At 34.5% G+C, this 20,518-nt stretch overlaps 1 protein-coding gene across 3 annotated transcripts in view; it reads left to right on the forward strand.

Annotated features, from left to right (window-relative positions):
* Positions 1–20,518, forward strand: part of SNTG1 (syntrophin gamma 1) — a 351,378-nt gene that overhangs the window by 203,894 nt on the left and 126,966 nt on the right. For 2 of the 3 annotated variants that reach the window (XM_035316860.1, XM_035316858.1), the window contains 4 exons: positions 2,061–2,117; positions 10,090–10,147; positions 12,522–12,565; positions 12,672–12,713. In XM_035316860.1, the coding sequence (XP_035172751.1) occupies positions 2,061–2,117; positions 10,090–10,147; positions 12,522–12,565; positions 12,672–12,713 (201 nt within the window). The remainder of the gene's footprint in view (positions 1–2,060; positions 2,118–10,089; positions 10,148–12,521; positions 12,566–12,671; positions 12,714–20,518) is intronic. The other variant, XM_035316859.1, reaches the window with a different exon arrangement.

Raw genomic sequence — 20,518 nt, forward strand, 5'->3', positions numbered from 1 at the left:
GGGGAAGCTAACAAAATAATAATAATAATAATAATACTGCCATCAGCAGAGCCACAGCTGATTGTTTCATGTTCTTATGTGTAAGCTCAGTTTAGATCAAACATCAAGCTGTGGCCTATATTAGTTTATCCTTAATATATTGTCTGCAGTATTAGCTGTGGCTGAAACTTCCTGGCAGACAAAAGCTTTTTTGAGTGCAGTTCATGCCCTGAACTCAAGTAGCTTTGTGGACTGAACTCAGTTTCTGGGAATGCCATCATAAAAGTTCCTGGATGGTGTAAGTGGAGAGCTGGGAAGGCTCCTCTGGACCCCTCTGCACAGTGTAGATGCACATTGATGAAACAAGTTAGCCGTATATTCCTCTATTGCCATGCTGTGCATTCAGTTGTGGGTTACAAATGCAAGAGTATAATTTGTTCATGTATTTCAATACATTAAAAATTTGAAAAGTTTGGCCGTTAGCAGCAAAATGGTATAGCTGTTTCTTAGAAAAAAATAATTATTTATGCTAATATTTGTAAATGTTTAAACGTAAAGTCTCATTTTAGGCAGCTGGCTTTGTGTTGCAACCCAAAACACTGCACAGGTTTATACTTGTTCTTTCTGCAGTTACTCAATTTGTATTTGTAACAAATGCGAAAAAGAAGGAAGAAACTGCATTTTCCCTCAAATATAGCAATTCAGTTTTCCAAAACTCTTAGGTGGTGTCCCTACCTCTTTTCTTTTCCTTTTTGCATATGAAGGAAACATAGATCTTTAAAGCTTTCAGGCTTCTTCTTGCTGACATGTTTCTCATATGAGCCAGAAGAATACCTTATGCGTCCTTATGCTTCTTACATTCCTCAGTAGTCATAGGGACTGAACTATGATCCAGCCCTTAATGTGGTAAATAACACTGATAGTATATTTTTGTGTTGTTTATGCAAATCTGAAGGGCACTGGCAATCTATGCTGATTGGGCTAAAATGTATGAACATATATTGTATAAAATATATAATTAGACTTATGCTATGCAATTTGACATATTGAAAAGGATATAAAATCCAGGCCACATATACAGAACATTAGAAAAAAATAAAAATAAAAATCTAGCAATTCCACATATTTGTGCCTGGACATATGGTATATGTGCATACCTACTACTATTTTTATTATTTTTTTTTTTTTTTTTTTTACTTCTATCCAAGCTCACTAATACTAAATGATCCTAGAGAATAAAGTCAACAAGACAGACTAGGAAAAAAAGGTCTTTGTTTTTTTTTTTTTTTTAATGTTAATATCTAAGGCAGACACTAGCCTATGTTTTCTACACAACAAATTTTAAAAATAAGCAATAAAAAAAGAGCTGTTTTAAATAATTCTGCCCATAACAATAGCCTTTCTGACTTGGCTATGATTTTTAAAACATAGCTGTCAATGGTGACTGTGTTTACATTAGTCTCTTAATTTGGATCAGGAATGTGCCTTGAAATGAGTCTCTGGATCATCTGCACTAATCATGCTTTTTTCATGTCACTGACTGGTGTTGGAGTATGCAAGCTGTATTCCTTTTGGATGAAACTAAATTGGAAAATTGGAAACTGCATTCCCGGAATGCAGTTTATATACTTTAGCATTTAGTGTTCAGTCTGCCTATGGGGCCAATTTAATGCCAGTTAAGTAAGATCTCTGAAATGCATCTGTTTTGGATGATGTGTCCTGCACTAACAGTTTTAATCTACAGATCTATTCTTATTGCACTGCTGTACTGGCAGCGGTACAGTGGTGCACACATAGACGGTATCGTATGATCTGAACAAATTCATTTTTGTCTGAGATAGCATCTGCTTTTCTTCTGGACTTTGTCATTTACCCCCTGCACCGTAGGTTTCATGGGATTTTTGCATTCAGGAATTCACAGGTTTATTATAACAAGAAAAATCAGTTTAGGAGGATAGCACAGAACAACTTATTGAAGTGTGATTGTAGATGTTATGGGGGGGGGAAAAAAAAAAAAGACAAACAGAAAAAAACACTCTAACCAAACTTGATTTAACTTTTTTTTTTTTTTTTTCCCCCAGGAAAGAACAGTAACAATTAGAAGACAGACTGTAGGAGGATTTGGATTAAGTATAAAGGTAGGATGTTTTTTTGGTCTATTATTCCACATCACACAAAAAGTGTCTTTGTATATAGTTAATTTTAGTGGGGACAAATTATATTTCAGAGGACTAGAAACAATAGAGCAAGTATGTTCTAGAAATTAGATTCTGTCACAATATGGCAACCGGTAGCTATGTTGCCTTGTGGAACAGAAGGCAATGGAAATATCATCCCATTAAGATTCAAGCCGAGCAGCTCTTTAATAAGATTTGATAGGAGAGTTGAAAAGTGTTTGCAACTGCACAGACTGTACTTTAGTTCAATAGCACTCTATTTAGGTGATTGTTAATGAATGTTAAATTACAGTGGCAGGTATAGGGAAGAGCCAATAAGTTCACCACTGGTTCTCCTACAAATAATTTCACGTTACTTCAGTGCAATTCATTAGCTCAACAGAAAGCGTTATTTTCTTATATTGCTTATTTTGCTTACAGATCAAACAACTGTAGTGATTTATCATGTTACTGTATTTTGCCTCTCCTCAGTTAGAATTAAGAACATATGGAGGTGTGATTCTTTTTGAGGGACAGAGGGTTAATCATTTTTGTCATAAGCTTTCTGTAAATCTATATTGCTGCAATATTGAAAACCTTACCTTAGCTCTGAATATCAGCGTAGAGATACATTGTTAATTTTATCTTCTAAACACAGCAGTCCTCAGCCTCAAAATGGCAATGGAAAAAATCAAGTGTACTTCACATGAATGCAAAGAGCCTTAAATTATGCATATTACGTGGAAGTACAGACTTTCCTGTGAACATCTGCTAGTACTGACCTTATAAGAAATGACTCAGAACAGGGATTAATGTGCATTTGTGTTGTCATTGATAAGAATATTGCTGAATAGAAATATTAGTTCTTAAAATGTATCTTGGTGCACTTGCTGTTATCTCGTTGACTCACTAAAGACCTCTGTGCAAGGAAAACATATCACTATTTTGTGGCCAAAACTTCCCATGTGTTTAGTCAGCAATCCACGAGTTATTTTCTTGCAGTGTCATTATAGGTAACTGTTCTCTGAATAATGATGCAGTAATGCGTGTCAGTCTAAGATAAAGTATATGGGTGATTGAGGATGTTTTTAGTCAGTAGTAAGAAATAGCTGCTTACAGTAAGGTTTTTTGAGATTTGGCAAGCACATCTCATAAAGTTCATTAAAGTTGACTAAAATTGATTTGTTTAGTTATGTAATACAAGAGGTTATCTTTTAGAATTAAAGTGGGGGAAAAAAAAAGTCGCGATCACTTGCATTTAAGTATCAGGTAAATTAAAGAAAATAAAATATCACTGAAATATAAATAAAAAATTGAATGAGCAGATGGTCTATTCTTAAATTAGTGGCATTTTAAAAGCAAGATTATTAGATTCAGACTGTTCTGAATAAACTTCTTGGAAGTTGCAACAGTATTTAAAAGTGCCAAAAGAAACTATGGATTTTTTCAGACTGTGAATTCAGCCTGGGAGGGTGGTTCTCTTTTTATGCATTTACGAAAGACCTAACATTCCATATAAATTGAATAAAGTCATGTTTCAATTTAAAAAATCGATATGAAAAACTATATTGAGTGTATTAGAAACAACTGCAAGAGAATGTACAAACCATGGCATTAAATTATTTTACTTAAACGTATTTTCTTGTTTTATTGCATAAATGTTTTAATCAAAATTTATCTAGGTAGTAGAGCTACATAAATTCAGCTTTGATTAGGTATTTTCTTTTCAGCTTTTGGAATGACTAATGACCAGATGATGATTGTTAGTTATTCTAACAGATATCCCTTCAACAGATGTCATTAAGTGGACAGATCTTTCAAGAAAAGAAACTCAAATTCCCTTGGATGTTATACATTAGGTACTGAAAATCACAAGAATTTCATGGTCTGGCATATTCTGTAGATGTGTATCAAGCAGTATTATTCTTCCTGCTCTAAAAGCCAATGAACCCAATGAACCAATTTTGCTAGATCTCTCCTTCCCCCCCCCTTTTTTTTCTTTTTTTTTGTAATCCCACATCTCAGGAAAAAAAAAAAAAAAAAAGACCAATTTGGATAGCACAATCTAAAATAAGAAGAGACAGAACTGGAACTTAACGCAGTGCTTTTTGCAATTTTTAGGTATGCTGTACAGTATCAGTGTCATATTCTGAAAAATAACAGTTTTCTGTTTTAAAAGGTACCAATCAATCTTCCCTTTGCAGATGAGTAATAGTCAGTTACTTTGTTTTGCTTTGTTCTGGAAGTTTCCTGAACTTTAATTAAAAATATTTATTTTAATAATAGAAAAATATATACATCTTTTTAATTAAAGCCTTAAAGTTGAGTTCTACAAATCAGCATGTGGGAAATGGCCAGTACAAGAACCAAACCTACTGCAAATACATTATGAAGTTTACCTCACAGTATATTCAGGGAGTCTTAACGTACACTAGTTTTCTCTCTTTGGGATCTAGAAGACTTCCCAAAATAAAACCCATAACTCATATTTTGGACCTAGGCAAAATGCTAGTGGTGGAGAAAAACAAGGGAGATTCTGTACCTGATCCTGACCAATCCATTTCCTGCGTCTTGTGTTTGTTCTGATTTTTGGAACATGTGTGTACACACTTGCACAGAAACGCATGGCTAATGTAGAGCAGTGTATATGCTGAGAGTTTGTATTTCAACTTTGGAAAGTTCCTACACCTTCCAGAGATGGCATAGCACTGCAACAGGTATTTACTAGGAGCTAAATTTCTACATAAATCTGAAATGCCAAAGCAGCTTACTTTTGCTTGGCCAACAAGGTTTTTCTCCTGTCTTGGCGCCCACAAGCCAAATGCACCACTGCCATTGTTTCTTGTGTACCTTTTAAGAAAAAAGCATCACAGATCACTTTGTTTTAGGACTTGGTCCTGAGCACTGCAGTGATTCACGAAGACCTCTTCACAGGGGCAGTGAAGTAGGCAGCTATAGCTGGTCAGCCATCTGTGCTTGTTAGTGAGCACACTGGATCGACTTCATCCCTGCATTAGGGCTTCTGGAAGGGTGTTTAAACCAGTGGACGTGTGCATGCAGGTTTGCTTGTGGCTGGGTGGGATACCTGCTGTCTGCTACTCATCTGCCACCTCTTACAAAGCAATTTATGCCTCAAGCACATGATTTTAATTTGAGCCACCGCATGTTTCAGAGGCTCAGTCTAGATTTTAAGGATTTAAATGAACGTGAATATGCTGCCTATTCTGCTACTGCTATACAGTGGGGAAGAAAAACAGTAAACCGCTTTTGATTCAGCAGCGGTGCAGGTAATGTAAGGAGTACCTAGGCCTTTCCTCCTTCTTTTGGTAACTGTTTTCCACAATTCCTGCTTTGCAACAGTAGGTCTGTGTCCTGCAACTGTCAGGTTATAGAAGGTTGAGTATTTAAGTTTGCTTAAGGCTGAGGATTTAAGTTTTGGCTGTGGTGTATTTCAAAGGATGTCTTTTGTCTGAGATGTGAGTTATACTAGGGCAGTGATTAATGATTCTCACTTCAAAATATTTGCTTGTGCTTTGGTAGGAATTTGTCAAGTTTTAGCATTCAGCTCTAGGGTATTATGTCTTTTTTCTGCTAAACATGTTTGCTATCAGAAATCTCACATGAGTAAGTCACCTATTAATTAAGTTTGGAAGTGTCTTGTCCCATCTTAAATATTATGGGAAAAAAATCTTTTTTTTAAATTATTATTATTATTTTTCCTGCAGAGTAGAAGGACAAAAAAGTTAATAATTCTAAAATAAACTCTCCATTTTTCTTTTGGTGACTTGTATATCCTACTTGTCTCTTCTTTTGTGTTTGAACTTTCATGTTCCAACTGAAGTTGTAAAAATCAGAGATTCAGCTAACTGCTTAAAAAAAATGCTTGCAAAATTGATTTTTACATAAGACCCAAAGCTAAGCCCTTTTAAAAACTGATTACAATCCACTCTTTGTAAGTTTGATAGAACAAAAAATACTGTTTTGTGTTTTGCTGTACTTCATTTTACTGAAGTTAATGTTAAAAATTTAATTACATTTGGAGCAGAACTGATCTATTCCACACTATTCAGAAGAAATTTTCTCATTTCTGAAGTCCCTTTAGAATTCCCATTAATAAATTATCCTCTGTGAGAAGGAATAGCCATGGAGTTAGATGTAGAAATTGATTAGTATAGTATATATTTCACTCATCACATCTCCAACAAGTTTGAGTTGCTGGGATTTGACAAGAAGTTGCAAAGTGTATGACTTCTGAAAGAACATCATGTCTCTTAATAATTGGAAAGAATGTTGTGTTCTTGAGGAAAAAGGCAATAAAAGTGATAGTTCATTAAATAAAGGTTTTCACTTGCAGTCTGAATTCTGTCTACCAGAACGCTGTACAGGGCCCTTTTCTTGTATCTGTGTTTTTTGTTTGTTTGTTTGTTTGTTTGTTTTTTTCTGAGATTGTTTGACATCTCAATTTGATTCCACAAAATTATCTATAAAGCAACTGTCTTGCTTACACCTATGAAGGAAGATGCTTAGATGATTCTCCTCCTCTTCATTCATTCTGTGACAATCTTTTTTTATGAATTAATTTTCTCTGCGTTTCAAGTGGAAATAGTTTTTTTAAAAAGTGTTAATAGATGAATCATCTAGCTTTATGTTTACAAATCTTTTCATCTTCAAAGATGTGTACTGGTGGAATTTGGTGTTGAATGTGTTATGGAAGTGACATTTTAGTTCCTGGTACACTATTACATTGAACAGAAAAGTTGCAAAGGGCCAAATAACACTAGAACATTATTGTACATATTGTTTAATTGCTGTCATGATACTTGGCACAATTTTTACTTATGAAAACTAGCATTCTCTAAGACAGTTGAGCACGGTTCAGAACATTACATGGACCACTCCCAGTAGACAAAATGTCCTGCTATTACAACTGGGAATAGACTTTAACTACATAGACATGAGCCATATTGGGACACTAGATGTTAAGGCTAAAACGGACAGGACTGTTTTAGTTAGTGGAATAAATGTTACCCTTTAGTATGAAATAAAAATGTCCATATATTCAGCTAATGTCCATATATTCAGCTAATGTGAGGTACTGCAGTTCCTACTTGTTGCACACAGTGTTCCTTACACTATAAAACTCTGAGGCTGCTGAAGTCCACTGATTGATAGCAGTTTTATAGACATCCTCAGTCTCTTTCTAAAAGTAAAGCAATAATTTTCTGATTATACTTGGAGACAAAAAATAGCTGAAAATAGCATTTGGTAAAGCTTTTTTTTATGACTAAACTTTGGAGAAAAACTTTGATATGTAAAAACTGGGATAAGAAACAATCTTTAGATCAGTATCCTGGGACACTGAGAAAGGTGGTGTGGGTGACCCTTAAATTAATGGCCAATGTCCAGGACTGTGAGCTTTAAACAGCTGCTGGTGATTAAAGATTGTTTTGCTTCCTTTAGCAGGACCACCTCTGGAGGTGGGCAGCTACCTTTAGTCCTGGCTAAAGAAAATTTCCATTGTGAAGATCAGTGGTAGAGACTTTTTGAGGGCTGAACCATTAAGCCTTTAGCAACATTAATTGACGGGTATGATTTCCCTTCACTGGTATGGGGTTGGAAGGGGATGTTAAGCAATGAAAAAATAACCACTGTTCCGATAGCTTTCCAAAGTAGTATATCTTTAGAGCCTCTAAAGCCAAACATGTATGCACTTTTTATTTTACACAGAATCAAATATGAAGAATGCAGGATGAAAGGCTGCATTGTCAATCAGAAGTAATATTAAGTAACACGTTGCAAGAATACGTTTACTTGCTGTAAATTGTTGAAGATGACTGGGTATAGTTACCTGGTCAGCTATATTCTCTTTCCACGTATGAATTTTTGTTTCTTAGAACAGCAGGCAACACCTCCTGTGCCTAATTTAAAAGGAATTCTTCATACTGGCTATATAGGATTGCAGTGCAAAGAGGTCTTTTAATTATTTATTTTATTTATTTATTTATTTATTTATTTATTTATTTATTTATTTTCAGCAGGGCATTTCTGGATACTTCTTCAAAACTGCAGTTTAAGTGGAGTTAGATATAGTGGGTGAGAGAGGACAACATAGTGCTGTCTGTTTTTAGAATAACATTAATATCCCTCTTTACCAGAGAATTGAGTTTAAGGAGGGAGAGAGGCCAGTTTACTGGGAAGAAAAAAGGGGGGGGGGGGGGAATAAAAGGGGGAAAACTTCAAATATCCTGGAAAGTGCAATATCTGTGTAACATATTGGAGGCTTAGGGAGGGAACTGGCACAATGATTTTTCTGTTTGGAAACTACAGAAGTTAAATGTGTCTAAGGAAATCTCTGAAGAAAGTAGGGTAAGCCTTATAAACTCAGTGAGCTTGAACTGGTAATCTTAGGTGAAGCCAATCTTTAAGGTTGCTGTTCCTCTGATGAAAACCATCAAAAGATATTTAGCAGGTTATAATGCTACAAATTGTTTGGTTTGAATACCTGTTGAAACCTGACTGAAATGAAGGTAGCCGTCTGTGGAGTGAACACTCAATCCGTACAAGTATCAATATGTTCTGTGTTTGCAATGCCAATAGAACTTTACGTGTAGACAAATAATTATTAGTGAGATCCCTACTACCTCAAAGTTTTTTGGACTATTTGTATTGATTGTTGCTACCAGATGGAACTTTAATCCTATGGGAAATTCAGCTTGTTTCCTTGCATTCATCTAGGACGCATATGCAGTGGCAGAAATGAGAGGTTCTTCCTTTGCTCAGATTTAAAATTTAATGACTTTATGAGTCTGCCAAACACAGAGAGAGCCGCAGAAACATGTTTTCTATGGTTTTCTTCTTCTCTGTTCCATGACAGAAATAGCTGTTAAGTACAGATGTCTGTTCAAGTTTCAGTCGGTTATTGAACAAAGAAGGGGATATGTACTAATCCTTAGACCATCAAAATATCCAGGTCAGTCCATTCCACACAATGAAACTGAGTGCCAGGACCTAAGAAGGCCAGTTTCCAAATAAAAATTTGTCTGCTAAGGAGAAGAGTAAGCAAGCATTTAACTAGGATTCTTAGGCAAAATGACAGTGTGACAGGCTGTCATTTCTGATGATATGAATTTGTACAGGTTACATGCACACTGGCGCTTTGATGCTATGTTCAGAGGAAGAAAAATAGTTGTGGCTCTGTTATATGCTTTTTCATTTTCTTTCATTCCTTTTTTTTTTTTTTTTTTCTTAGTGTCCTTTTTATTTAAGGTTTCTTTTTAACACTTTAAACATCATGAATGTTTCCAGTCCCACAAGGATAAATTGAATGAAACAACAGCATTGAATTGCTGTTGAACTGTTGAATTATCATCCAGCTTTCCTTTATTTTCCCACATTTATTGAACACCTACTGTTCCATTTCTTAATGTTTTATTTCTGTCCCTTGCTAGTTATCCCACAGCTTTGCTCACTCTTTGTGCATGTGTGACCGAAATGGAAACAAATAAAGGCTGCTTTTGAGATGAAAGTTCAAACTTGCCTTTCTTGGGTTTTTGTTTACCTGTTTCTTGCCAGCATGAAAACAGACTGGTCGCAGCATGGTTTCCATTGTCGTGTTATGGCCATTCTGCCTTTGTAGGACACAGTTTCATACATGAAACTACCCAGACTCTGCCAAAACTGATGTCCTTCTTCAAGTCTTGTAGAATTTTGAACATCATTCAATTCACTTCTTGAGGTAATGATGGCAACTGAGAGCTTCTATAGGTGAGGCAATAAGGAATTAATCCCAATCAACTCTTGATTAGAATGAAGAAATGGAGTAAAAAGAGGAAAATGTGTAGGATCAGAATTATTTTCTCAGCCTCTCTGAAACACTTACAGAAAGGATAAAATATACTTTTAAGAAAAAAATATTTGCAGTAACTCATGTGATTTCCATTTATTCTGTTTGCAGGGTGGAGCAGAACATAATATTCCAGTGGTCATTTCTAAAATTTCCAAAGAACAAAGAGGTGAGTGTCAGGTTATTACACTATGTTTTGATATGCTCCTTAAAGCAAGGTGCCTGAAGTCCTGCCTTCAGGAAGTGTTAAATAGATGATATTGATGTACTTTTTCTCTCTTCATGACATCAAGATCTCTCTATTCTTTAGAACTATTTTATGTAATATACAAAACTTATATTTGGAATAGTTGGTTTTTTTTTTTTTTTTTTTTTTTTTGTTTTTTTTTTTTAACACTGTCTTCAAACAATTATGTCTTAAAAGTTCTTGTAGAGTGTAATTTTAAGGGGAAAAATAGGAAGCCATTTAGGGAATTAACATGTTTTACAAATATAAGTAATGAAAAATTTAATAATTCTGTCTTATATTTCTGAATTGTTCTTGCCAGAAAGCAGTAGCAGATCAAGAGTTTGGCCTTTAAAGTATGTGAATACAAAAAGAGAATGTCAGTCTCTTTATACTGACTAGTAGGGTAGTACTCAGACAGGAGTGGGAAGTGGCAGAACTTTGATAATACCCTATGTTATGTCAACATTAGATGCTGTGCTATGTAAACCTTTGCAGCAACTGACACACAGCAAAACTGATACTACATTAAGGTCTTAACTGTGCTTATTGTTTAACCATGCTCTTTTGAAATTGTTAGAATGATAAGTGCTAAGAAAATGGCTAGTTGTTAAAAAGCTAATGATGTGCTCAATGATGAGAGATGAAGCAACATTGTGAGTCAGTAGTTCTAGAATGTATTTATTTTCTCTGCTATGTTTTTGTTTATTTGCGTTCATATGCGTAAGGTCAGAAACTTAAACTTGGAAGCATTTTCCTCCATCTGTAAGGCAATAATTCTGAAATGCTGCCTCTGCTCAATTAAAAAGCTTGAGTATAAGAAAAAAATTCATATTCACCCTTTCTTTCATTCTTTCATAAAGGAATGTACAGGGGAACCTTGGAATATTGGGAATTGTAATTTGACCCCTAAACCTAGACGTTGCATGTAAGGAGGCTACAGAGTAGCACGGAATTAGTCGCTAGGGAAAACATTTAGGTTAACCTTAAGAAGTTATACGTGTGACTCCATTTTTTTCAGTATAAATGTAAGCATGTAATACCTAATAATGTGGCATATATTGCATATAGTAGCTATTAAAAAGCTTTTAAGCACTGCAGGAAAAATAAGAAACATGGACCCAACTTTAATTGAGCACACAAATGTGCACCCTGTTTTCTTTTATTATTGTTATTAATTTTTTTGCTATAATAACTGATGCAGTATTTCTAACCTCAATGCATAGTTGAGTTATAAACTCCATTATATCTTTATATAAAAATACTTCTGATTTTTAGAGAGCTAGTCATGAGGGACATGTCTTATGTAGAACAAGACTATGCAATTGTCATGCCATGTGTCTGTACTAGGCATCTTGGATACAGAAAATGCAGTTTAACCCAGAGCCTGTAACTCAAAGCTTTGGAGGCTTAGTCGTGCCCTCTTCCCAGTGGCATTCCAGTTCTTTTTTTTTTTCTTTTTTTTTTTTTTGACCTCTAAACAAAAATATGTCAGCTGATGCATTTCTTAAAACCAGCATTATACATAGAGTGCTTAGGTCGTGTACAAATGTTCATATATATAAGCCCTGTGTCTAAAGCAGAATATTATATGCATTTATTAAAAAAAAAAAAAAAAAAAAAAAACTGCACCCATATTTTTTTTATACTCCAATAATTTAAGCGTTCTTTGCTACATCTAGCCTAATAAAGCCAGTTCTTCAAACATATTGAGTATAATAATTTATATGAATATTGATGCCAGTCTTACAACTCATGTAAATAAGTTAAAATTAGTTAGATCAAGTCAAGTTTCAGACTTTCTAGATAGCATCTTCTGTGATGTTTTGGAATGCTATAGATAAATAATTTCATGTTTTCTGTTAACATTCATAATCAAAGATGTAGGATCTAAAGATTCTTTGGTAAAAGCTTGCAAATTAAGTTGTCCTTCATAAGTAGATCTGGAGTCTCTATGTTGGTTTTTCCTCAGAACTAATAAGAAGAAATCCCTCAGGCAAACAGGACCTAGTTCCACAGTCATTCTGTGTTCAAAAAAAAAAAGCCATATCTAACCATAATGGCCCAAAAGATGCTAGAGACTGATGGAGGATATTTCAGGGTTTTGGTACTTGTGATGGGTAGACTTCTCCATTGATGTGCTTGTGTTTGGGGATTAGAAAAATAATCCAAAGAATTTATTTATAAGGTTTGTTTTTTTGTTTGTTTGTTTGTTTTTTTAGTAATATGGAAAAACAGTAAATGAAGTAGGAATTAAGTACAAGAAATATGAGATGTTTTGTGCAAAAAAAATGAAAAATATGCTTTTTGTTTTCAGCGGAACTTTCAGGTTTGCTCTTTATAGGAGATGCAATTCTGCAGGTGAGTAAAATGTCAAGTTCCTTTATTTATATTTTTCTAGAAAGTGAAATGAAATCTATACTTATGAAATGTAGAGTAAGTCTTCTCTTTATTTTTTTAATAACAGATTAATGGAATTAATGTGAGAAAATGCAGGCATGAAGAAGTGGTGAGCTTTTCTGATTTTTAGTCTACTTTTTGTCTTTTGTAGATATTGAAATTGTAGCAGTACACTGGTATCATCTGTATTATTATTTCTAGAAAAAAGACTACATTCTAGCATGGTAAATCTGATCTTAGTAGGCTTGTTATAATTACTGCTCTCAGATAGGTTTTTCTGTATTAAAAGTGATTATTTTATTATGAGGATATTAGCTGTACATATTCTGAACATTCTTCTTCTGGCTTATACCTATTAAATTTCAGCAGTGCTACATCTTTCTGGCTGTGTGAGGTCATTTTAATTTCAAAAGCTGTAATTTGCACTATGTTCAAATTTATTAAAAAAAAAAAAAAAAAACAAAAAAACAACTACTTAGCAATCAAAACAGAACTATTATTCTGGCTTCCTTTCTCTGGCTATTACTTATGAGGATGCTCTCCTTCCTCAGTTGAGCCATAAGTATAGAGCCATGCTCTGTAGTAGGCTAGTTCCCTTGGTATATCAGCTTTAGTAAAAGTGTCATATATTTTTGTTATGTTTGTCTTTTTGAGTCTACTTAAGTACTTTCAGAAGTAAGAATCAGTATACTTCAGAAAATAATGCCAGAACAGATTGCCAAAGAAATTATCCTTAAATCCTGCACAGGTACATATAATTTATTACCTGTAAAGCTTACTTTGCCGATTCAAAAATTTAGTATATAATACTATAATCTATGACAGATCGTTAAATGTATGCCATTCAGGCATAAAAAGCATACAAGTTAATAAAGATGAATTTCTATTGAACAAATTAGTGTGGGCTGAAAGCTTAAATCAGTGCACTCTTCCACCTCTCAGAGTGCATTTGTGCACTGGTTTTGTGTTGCAAATCATGCATCATTCTTTAGAGCCTTAGTCCACCTTCTGTGTACACAGGCTCAAAAATCATATTTGCAGTAGTTTTAAACTTTGGCTGTGCAACAGTGATCAGATTTTAATCTTTTATAAGCTTACTGTAGTCGTTTGGTTTAATATGCATTAATACGGTAAATTTCTCAATGAAATTTCAATGGGGTGTTGGATTTTCAAGACATGAAAACAATATATTAATAGACGTGAAGAGTTGCACATGCAAAGGCAAACTGAAAACTGGAAAGTTTATTCAAATGTGCCCAAAGGGCAGGCAAATTGACATAGAGTAGCAAATAATTGTTGTGTTAAAAGTTTGCTTTAACACAAGTTAAACACAGTTTGCTTAAACTTTCTATCCTACATGATCTGTTTCTCAGACTCCTTATAGATAATTCTTTCTGAATGATAATAATAAAAAGAAAACATTTTTATCTTACCAGTTTTCAATGTATCTGTGAGTGTATGCAAATGCTTTAAGTGTTTAAGAAGCAGATGAATATTATTTTTTTTAGCTTTTTTTTTTTTTTTTTTTTTTACAAATAATTCATAAGAATTAAGAATAAATATTGGGCAATACTTAAATAAGATATATGGGATTTCGTAAACTAAAATCTGCAGCGGAGGAGTTATAAAACCAATATTAAAAAAAAAAAAAAAAAAAAAACACAAAGCAAATGAACTCTGATAATCTAATATTTTTCAGATACATTCACTTTCAAGTGATATATATGTATGTGGATTAAATTTGTTTTAAAGCCTGAGTATAATCTACTGGTATAGTAGTTGTATATAATTATATATCTGTTTATACATTGCTCATTTTAATGTGGTTTTAGGTATAGCCCTGCGTAAAGAGCAAGTACAGAAACTGTTTTGCCAGCAGGAGTTATAGGTGGATTTTGTTTGCAGCATGCCCTGTGGAGTTTGCGTTGTTCTAGCACTCCTGCCTTGCAGAGTCTTTATTGCATACGGGATCCATAGCTCTACTCTCCAGGTAATAGAGAAAATAGGAAGTGTTGGGAGTATACTTCCTCACAGCAGAGAGTAGAACAGCAATGGAGACTTAATTTTCAGTCCTTATGACATCTAGGTACTTTTAAAATACGTATACAAGTTTCATGAGCTTTGTTCCATTCTGATTTTATTTTTTGTAACTAATTAAGACATAGCAGGTATCATGTGAGATTATATTGATGTTTTGCTTTGTCCTAATGTCTTCGAAAATACTTTCTATAAACTACTATGAATTTTTTGCAGTGTGTGAAGCTGAAACTTCCCCCAGGAAATTCAGACTTGTATTTGTATCTGCAGTTTGAATCCTGTTAATGTTTATTCTCATTCTTTTCTAGATCCAACACTTCTTGCTGTTTGCAGAAACATTTTAATCAAATGTCCTAACTTCATAACTCTGTAATGAAAAAATCTGCATCATAATCAGTGCAGCTTATGATATTACACCAGTGACAATCGGCTATAGTATTTCACCATGCTGTTTTTATTACCCTACACAAATAAGATTATTTTTCCATTTGAATTTCAAAATTAAGTAGTTTTATCAGATGAGGGCTTTCTTTCATAGCAGGGAGAATCTTTCCTTGTTATACGGTAAATTTAATTGGCTTAACAGTTGTGGGCACTCTTGTTGTCCTTTGTTGTCTGCCATTAGCTATTCAATCTGCTGACATAGCATTCAGTGATGCACAGGTCATCTTATTCCACAAGTATACTATAATCTGAAGCCTGAATATGACAAATCGATATATAGATAAGACACTTAAAAGGCTGGATATGTACGTTTATTCATTTCTAGTATACCTTACTAGAAGTATCTGCTCAGTTCCTTTCTGAATTTTCTTAGCTTTAGGTGAGTCACTTAATTTTGAGGTTACTTTTCTGTTTGTAGAAGGTGAAGATATTTTAATTACCATGAAAAGATACTATGAGTTTCTATCAAAGACTGTATGTCAGCTTGTTATTCAGCTTGGATTGTAAAGAATCCAATCTGAGTACAACATAACGTTGCTTCACTCCTAGAGCTCTCCTATGGTGAAATAAATACATGCTGTCTGTAGTGAAATATTGGAACAGGGAGAGGTTGGGAAGCATGGGGATTTATAATTTTCTTTTAAAATATCTCCCACTATCATATTGGCAATTTCTCTCCAAAAATATAGTCTCAGGTTGAATTTGGAAGTAGAGAGACATCCTTTAATTTACATGAATTTGTGCTCTTTCTATTCTAGATATATTCATTATTTCTTTGACATTTTTTTTGACTCTCCTTAACATTTTACAAGACTGTTTGAAAGCTGATATTAGGAATAGTATGCATAGGCAGTCATGTAAGTTTAGGCTTCTGTCTGATGAATTTGGTCCTATAGTGCATAAGGTGTCAGTCCGTACACCTAGTCTTTTAAGGGCTCACAATTAAGATGATAATTCATAAGGCTAGAAACTAATACATCTGTAGCCTGGAAACTAATTCGTCTGTAGACCTTACCTCCACTTAATGTTCAAAAATAAAGATAGATAGGCAATCAGCAGTATAATGCTGTTCTTGCAACACGTGGATTTTTTTGGAGGTTCTAGGGCTACATCACTAACAATTAAAAAATGTTACGTGAGAGTGAGAGGACCTTCTGTGAGCTACTTCCTTCAAGCTACCACTTAGCAGCTTGGAGTAGAAGTGTATGTGTCAACTCAGTTGCATGCTATCGAGAAGCTTGTGTTGGATCTAGTGCATCTTTTCTAGCAAAATGACCTAAAATGGGATGTCCACATGCATTGCATTGTAGCTTTGGCTTCCTCCTTTTCCCTGTATTTGTAGCAGGGTTGTAATTGTACCTGTGAGTGATATCTGTTATATGGAGGTGATGGCATAGAAACAATTGCTTAATTGCAATCATGTGCAACTGACAAAGCTGTTATTCTGATTTTTTTTTTTCTTTTAAAAGTGTTTTCATCCAAACTTTTTTTTAAATCCATTATGAATAATTTCAGTAACATTTTTTTGTAATGTATTTATTTTTTTAAAAAAAAGAAGAATGAGCATATTGTATTTATAAGGCAGGACATGAAACCAAATGATCTGAAATCTCACTCTGTCTTGACTTTGACGAATATATCTTTTAGTAAATTAAGTTTTTATGTTATCTTTACTTCCTTAACTGTGAAACTGTGACCTATACTATTATCAGGTTTAGTTCACTGGATCATATGAAGTACTTCAGAATCTCTTAGAGAAAAGGATCTTTTGCAAATGTTTTCTATTAATATTGTGCTGTTTGGTGATAGTGGTAACAGCAGTCTTCACATACACATTATCATAGTATGTGGCAGAGATCCTGTACTGTAAAACTCATAGCACAGCCATTTAATTTTTTCCTCTGTAGATTGGATGAGGGCTTTAAATACTGAAGCTGTGTAGCCAGCACTTCTGAGAGGAGAAAAAAAATATATATATTCTTCAATTTGAACTTTTTGGAAATCCAATATTTTTCTTCATAACAAGAGGCCAAGTTATTACTTCTTCCATATAGCTGTTGTTTTCTACATGAGACTCATGGATTACAAGAAAAATATACATCAGTTTAACTACCCTGGTATAATTAATGAAAAAATTTGTGATACTGTATAATGTCCTTATTGTTTGTGAAATTTGGAGCTAATAATCTGACAAGTACTTCAGCACTGATTTGAAATGAGTGTACATCAGGTAGAATAAAAGCTAGCAGGTGGAAATAGTTTGCTGTCTTTTTTTAGGTTGGTTGGTTTTGGAGGTTTTTTGTTATTTATTTGGTTGGTTGGTTGGTTGTTGTTTGTTTTTCCTGTGTAGTAGAAATTTCTTGTATTAAAATACATCCTGGAGTTTCATTCTTACATGTGTTTAGCTATGCTTTCCGTGTTCAAATAAATATTTTTCATGTCATACTCAGAAAAGACTTGAACTTATTTAAGAACTTCGATGTTGGACTTTTTAAAAACACCAATTTGTGCTGCATGTCTTCCCAACTTATATCTTTTTCTCAAGATAGCTCTCCCTATATTGGTCATTTTATCAGGACTCCATCTTTTAAAACTTTCCATCAGTTCTAGTAAGTTTTAATAGGTGGGGTAGAATATGTCACCATGACTAATATTGAGTCAATATGATTAGTATTCTTATTTTCTTTTTACATAGCTATGGTTCTCAAAGTGAAAATCCATTGGGATTTAGTGTGATATACTGAAAGACAGAATCAACAGTTATGGTGTGAGACCCTTCACACAGTTGCCACTGCTTCCTTCTTTGGCAGGCAGTTCTATTAAGGCTGAAAGCCTGTGCTGCAAAGAAAATAGACAACTGAGCAGAGGTTTTAATGTGTGTGCCATTAGACTTGGTTGGTTTGTGACCTTGTTTACATTGATACTTTACTTGTTTACATTGATACTTAATTTGGCCTTGAACACCTCCAGGGATGGAGCATCCACAGCTTCTCTGGGCAACCTGTCTCATCAGCCTCTGAGTGAAGAATTTTCTCCTAACCTCTAATCTCCCCTCTTTTAGTTTAAAACCTTTCCTTCTTTATCCTATCATTATCTGCCTCAGTAAAAAAATTGTTCTCTGTCTTTTTTATAAGCTCCCTTTAAATACTGAAATTCCATAATGAGGTCTCCCTGAAACCTTCTCTTCTCCAGGCAGAACATACCCAGCTCTCTCAGCCTTTATTCATAGGAGGGGTGCTCCAGCCCTCTGATCATTTTCATGGCTCTCCTCTGGACCCACTCAGAGATCCACATCCTTTTTGTGCTGGAGGCCCCCAAACCTGGATACAGCACTCCTCAAGAGTGCAGAGCAGAGGGACACAGTCACCTCTCCCAGCCTGCTGGCCACTCCTCTGGTGATGTAGCCCAGGATGCAGATGGTCATTTGGTCTGCAAGCATGCACTGCCGGCTCACATCAAGCCTTTCATCCACCATAACACCCAAGTCCTTCTCTTCAGGGCTGCTCACAATGAGTTCTTCTCCCAGTCTGTACTCATGTCTGAGATTGCTTATCTGTACAATAACTGAAAAATAAGAAAATGCTTGTAGAGAACTAGAGGCCTAATTATTTTAAATCTGTTTCTGAGTGGCTGTTATTTCATAAAACACAGTCCACTAGTTGTTGCTATTTTTTTTGTTTTTGTTTTTTTAACTTGGAATAATTACTTCATAATAATATAGTCAGATTATACAAGAATAGCATAGAGGATCAAGTGCCACCAAATGTCAAATGAAACAAAAATACACAAAGCACTCTGTGAGTCCAGAACAATTTAGTGGAGGGAAAAAAAATAAGATAAACCTTCTATAGGCATAAATATCTTCCCAGGTCACTATTACATTTTATTTTATTTTTTTACTTACCCATGTGAACTAGAAAATGTTGTCTGAAAGGCAACAACAGAATTTTCTTTAAACAAGAAACAGCCATGTGGTGTAGGCTCTTGAGAAATGTTCACCTGTAAAAGTCACCTTCTTTAGTTCTTATGGCTTACCATGGACCCAAGACATTAAATAGGACTAAACAGAGCACATGCAATATTTTAGCTAGTCAGAAAGATTCACAAATAAAAGGCATGCTCAAAAAAGTGCAAATACGCATATGCAGGCATAGAGAGTTATGACATTTTCCCAGCAGTTACTATATTTGATTTATCTCACATCTGTGCATATTTTTAGGTGTGTCTCCCCTGGTTCCCCCCTCTGCCCCCCCCCCCTTTTTTTTTTCCTTTCTCTCTACAATGGGTCTTCATTTTTGACAGTCTATATATATTTTTCATTAGTATCCAGTGTTGGACTGTTCCAGCCAGATACATGGAGGTTTCCAGATGGCCCACTCCATACTTCTCAACCACCAGTATGGTACAGTATAGTAATGGTGTTCTGGTGTCTGTTTGTCAGCACTGGGTCTATTTTCTATTATTATTATTATTATTATTAGTGGTGCCTTGATAATACTGGTGTCTTTCTACAAGTTCAGTTTGGTGCTGACAGTTTCCTGTTAGTTTTGCAAGATGGTGCCTAGTAAAGCTGCTTACACTAGTAAGAGATTCACAGATCACAACAAAAACTCTGGTGCAGATGCTGTGACAGAAGGAAGAAATTATTCATTAAAATTGACAATGGTTACCCTTTCTTCAGGCTGTAGTGCAGATACACGCAGACAGTATTGTCTCACCATACTGTTTGTACTTTTCTGAACAAGATAGGAAGTAGTCAGTGCTCAGGCTGAAATGGCATTACCAGGATAATGACATGTATCTTTAAATTATGTCTAGTAAATGTAGAATGTAAGTAGCTCTGTCCTACTTCACATGGCCTTGTCAAGCCAGTCCCAGTTCAGAACACATCAAAGGTTCTAATTACTCAACCATTAAAAGGAAAGTTCGAGGGAATACTTTGTATTAAAACAACTCCCATATTTTAGCATGTTGTTGTGCAGTAGTAGGTACTGAGGGTATCTCTGAATTCCCTGAAATACCTTCTTATAATATTCCAAAAATAACATATTTACATATTAAATGATTAGACATATTTAACAGGATCTTCATCATACCTCAGTAATCTAAAGGTTTTTTTGGCATTTTTTATACAGTCATATTTACATAAAGATATAACATAAAACACATTAAAATCCCCTGTGCAATTTAGGTCATAATGTATTATTTCTGAATTACTGATTGCAGAGAAAAGTATGAGTGAGGGGTAACATTTGCCTTAATGAAAGCTAATAGATGAAACATTGCATGTTTCACCCTGAAAGATTACAAGGTTTTACAAGCTATTTAAAGCATCATTCTGTCAATCAATAAATGAAGTTTTAGGATAAAACGAAACAAATGCACAACAATGACCACAGAAACAAATCTTTGAGAAAAAGTAGTATTTTTTTC

Source organism: Oxyura jamaicensis, chromosome 2, assembly GCF_011077185.1.
Source record: "Oxyura jamaicensis isolate SHBP4307 breed ruddy duck chromosome 2, BPBGC_Ojam_1.0, whole genome shotgun sequence".
Taxonomy (NCBI): Eukaryota; Metazoa; Chordata; class Aves; order Anseriformes; family Anatidae; genus Oxyura; species Oxyura jamaicensis.